This window comes from Atta colombica, unplaced genomic scaffold (genome assembly GCF_001594045.1).
Source record: "Atta colombica isolate Treedump-2 unplaced genomic scaffold, Acol1.0 scaffold150, whole genome shotgun sequence".
NCBI lineage: Eukaryota > Metazoa > Arthropoda > Insecta > Hymenoptera > Formicidae > Atta > Atta colombica.
The window spans coordinates 1,700,216-1,703,255 of NW_017259240.1; the positions used below are offsets into that span (position 1 = coordinate 1,700,216).

Below are 3,040 nucleotides of genomic sequence, written 5' to 3' on the forward strand. Positions count from 1 at the left end.
AATCTTTTTAAGACTTATTAATAATTATATGTCATTAGTAATTAATAAATTTACTGGCGATTCGTTGGTAATTTCTAGATCTCCGAATTAGATCTCCATCTATCAACTGCGGATTTGCTTCAAAACTACCGCAAGCATACTCGTAGAAATCATCGCAAGGATCAGCTGAATGATTCATGTAGGACAACATTCTGCTGGCAATCTGCTTGCAGTATCCTGTCTCACAAATGCTCGCGTCTTCGTTAGAAAGCGTGATCCATCCTGTAGTGATAAGATCTGTCTCATTGTAACTTACTGGGATGGTTGTCCTAGTTGTGTGGTTGTAAAAAACGGTACTGGATGTGTTAATATAATTGGACATGGAAGATTCGTTGTATTTCTCCATTCCAACAGAAGTCATATTGAATTTCTCGGTAGTGTAACTTTTTATACTACTAATCGTTTCGTTCATCAGATCTTCAGCTTCCTACATAAAAAATTAAATATTATTATTAACATTAATATGATTTCCATAGATTTGAAAATATCTACAAAAATCTATAAAAATCATATATTAAATATTAATTTTACAAATTAAAAAAATATTTACATAAGAAATTAATATATTGAATATCAAAAACAAATCAATTTCAATATTAAATTTTAGTATTAAAATTTAATTACACTTTTAACTTTTGTGGAAAACTTCTCATCCATAAGTGAAGTATAATTGATTATAAAAGAAGAGTTCTCTCTCGTTTCATTCTCATTAATTAACATCGCATTGTACTCCGTGACTGCAGATTCTTCATAATTTAAATCTTTCGTTGTAGAATTTCTAGTATCTTCATTTTCTTGAGGATCTGATCGCGTTAAAATATTACTTGTTGTTACTTCAGATTGCAAAATCTCCAAATAATTGTTCTTAATAAAAGAATGTTTAGCACTTGTACTTTCTTCAAGATCAGTTAGAAGATTCGGCATTGTTGAAAATGTAATGTTATCAATACCAACTCTTAATCTCTCATATTTTTTAGTAGAATTCTCAGAAACATTCTCTTCGGTATCGTTTGACTGTGTCAGCAATGTTGAAGTTATAATGTTATTAGTCACAAAGTCAATTTCTGATTTATGCGAATTGTAATATCCGTCAGTAGAATCACTTATAAATTCCTTAGTAGTTGACATAATATTCTTTATAATATCAACAATTGAAGTGTATTTTGTAGTGACGCCAATTGATCCACTTGATGATATTGAAGTTGCATTATCAATGACATTATCAGTTGTAATATTATGTGGCAATATAGTCAAGCCAATGCTTTCTTCCGTAGTTTCTACATTTTCTAAGATTTCATTTGAAGTATAGTTTTCAATACTTTTTTGAGATACAAGAGTAGATAATGTTATTTCATCGATACTCGTCGTACTTTCAAAGTAACGCTCAAAATGATCAGATTCTTTAACATTCTTCTTTGAATAGTCTTCAGTAATAACATTGGTTTCTTCTGTTGGTCTATTTTCTGTAGTGGAAGTATTCACTGGGATAATCCAAGTTTTTGCTAAAACTGTCTCTTTTGTCGGAGTTTTTTGAGTTGTTGATGTTGTTGCTGTTGTTAATGAAATTGTCACGATTGTTGTTTCGTTTGTGCGTTTTTGAGGATAATGCTGTTTAAAATACTCAATAATTATTCACTCAAAATTAAATTAAAATTTTTTGTTAAAAAAAAAGTGTGGCAATAGAATTAAAACAAATATAAATAAAGAACATGAATAAGAAAAAATTGTATAAAGTTTGTAACGGCTTCTGTGAAATTTCTTTAGATTTGTAAATAAACTTCTTTTATTTTTTTATACCATTTTCTTATAGATCTACATTTGTCTCTCTAAAGATATTCTATTCAATATCATACCTGTGAGTCATGTTTAATATATGACTCCCTGTATTCTCTTTGATTCTGCACTTTCCAGGGTTTGCAGGCAAGGATAAGAATAAGACACATGAAGAAGAAAATGAGCAGGGCGATGAGACAGCTTCTATATGACTGATCCCGTTGAGCAACCTTGCCCTGCTCCCGATTGTTAATCTGATATGTTTTACGAAACGGCATGGTTCCTTCAACTCGGTTAACTAGCAACTATATACGTTAATTTGAACACTACATTTATGCAACTAAAAAGTTTCGATTTTTATATTAAAGCGACGTGCCCATATACTCTTGCTCCTAATCTTTCAAAGATTGCGGTTTTACTAACCGCTTCCTTTCAAATATCACAAGAATTATCACAAGATAATAGCTTACACAACAAAGTGAATTGATTCCGAGCGGGTAAATTTAACCTTTTATCATGCAATATAAAAAAATTTATTTAAATACTACGTAAATATTAATTTGCATTTAAGAAACTAATAAATTAATTTGGATTTGATGAGATTATTAGTTTAAAGTTGTAGTTGAAGGAACGCTAATTAATCAGGAATCAAACTTAAAGGAATTTTCAACAGTTTCGACAGTTATACTTCGGCTATCTCATAAAATTGAATACAAACTTTGACTATTTCATAAAATTGATATTTTCTTAAAAGTTATTTTACACCTTCGCATTTGTGACTTCTCGTCTAGATTTATTATTTTATAACAAATAAATTAAAAAGATGTCGCGCTGTCAAACGTTTCGTTACAGTTCTGATATCATACGTATGACCTTGTAATCGTAAAAAAATTTAACGAACGAAAGTATACGAAAAGATACTTCAGGAGTATCAGTTATAACTATAGCTGTGCCTATACGACGAGTTTCTCATAGAAGAATCGAAATCAGCGACACCGAACATCTTCGGTGTGTGCGTAAATGTATATAAGTTACTTATATCGATAGAGCATTATAATACAATTATCACAGATATGTAAACTACAAAATACCGTACGCGCGAATATAAAATGCAACTTGCGCCTTCGCCGATGATCCCATTGCACATACTACGATTCGTCTACGTTCTAATTGATGTACAATTTAAATACGAATCAAAAAAATATATATGCGTGTATGTATATATATA

General features: G+C 30.2%; 2 protein-coding genes across 2 annotated transcripts in view; both read right to left on the reverse strand.

Annotated features, from left to right (window-relative positions):
• The window catches only part of LOC108685341 (membrane metallo-endopeptidase-like 1), a 7,519-nt gene extending 5,388 nt beyond the window's left edge, over nt 1–2,131 (reverse strand). Inside the window, exons 1-3 of the mRNA XM_018190085.1 lie at nt 1,893–2,131; nt 664–1,647; nt 55–466 (exon numbers count right to left, since the gene is read on the reverse strand). Of these exons, the coding sequence (XP_018045574.1) occupies nt 55–466; nt 664–1,647; nt 1,893–2,090 (1,594 nt within the window). The 5' untranslated portion in view covers nt 2,091–2,131. The remainder of the gene's footprint in view (nt 1–54; nt 467–663; nt 1,648–1,892) is intronic.
• Nucleotides 2,132–2,892: 761 nt separating this feature from the next.
• Nucleotides 2,893–3,040, reverse strand: part of LOC108685285 (zinc finger protein 341-like) — a 7,167-nt gene continuing 7,019 nt past the window's right edge. Inside the window, exon 10 of the mRNA XM_018190002.1 lies at nt 2,893–2,978. Coding sequence (XP_018045491.1) covers nt 2,893–2,978 — 86 coding nt within the window. The remainder of the gene's footprint in view (nt 2,979–3,040) is intronic.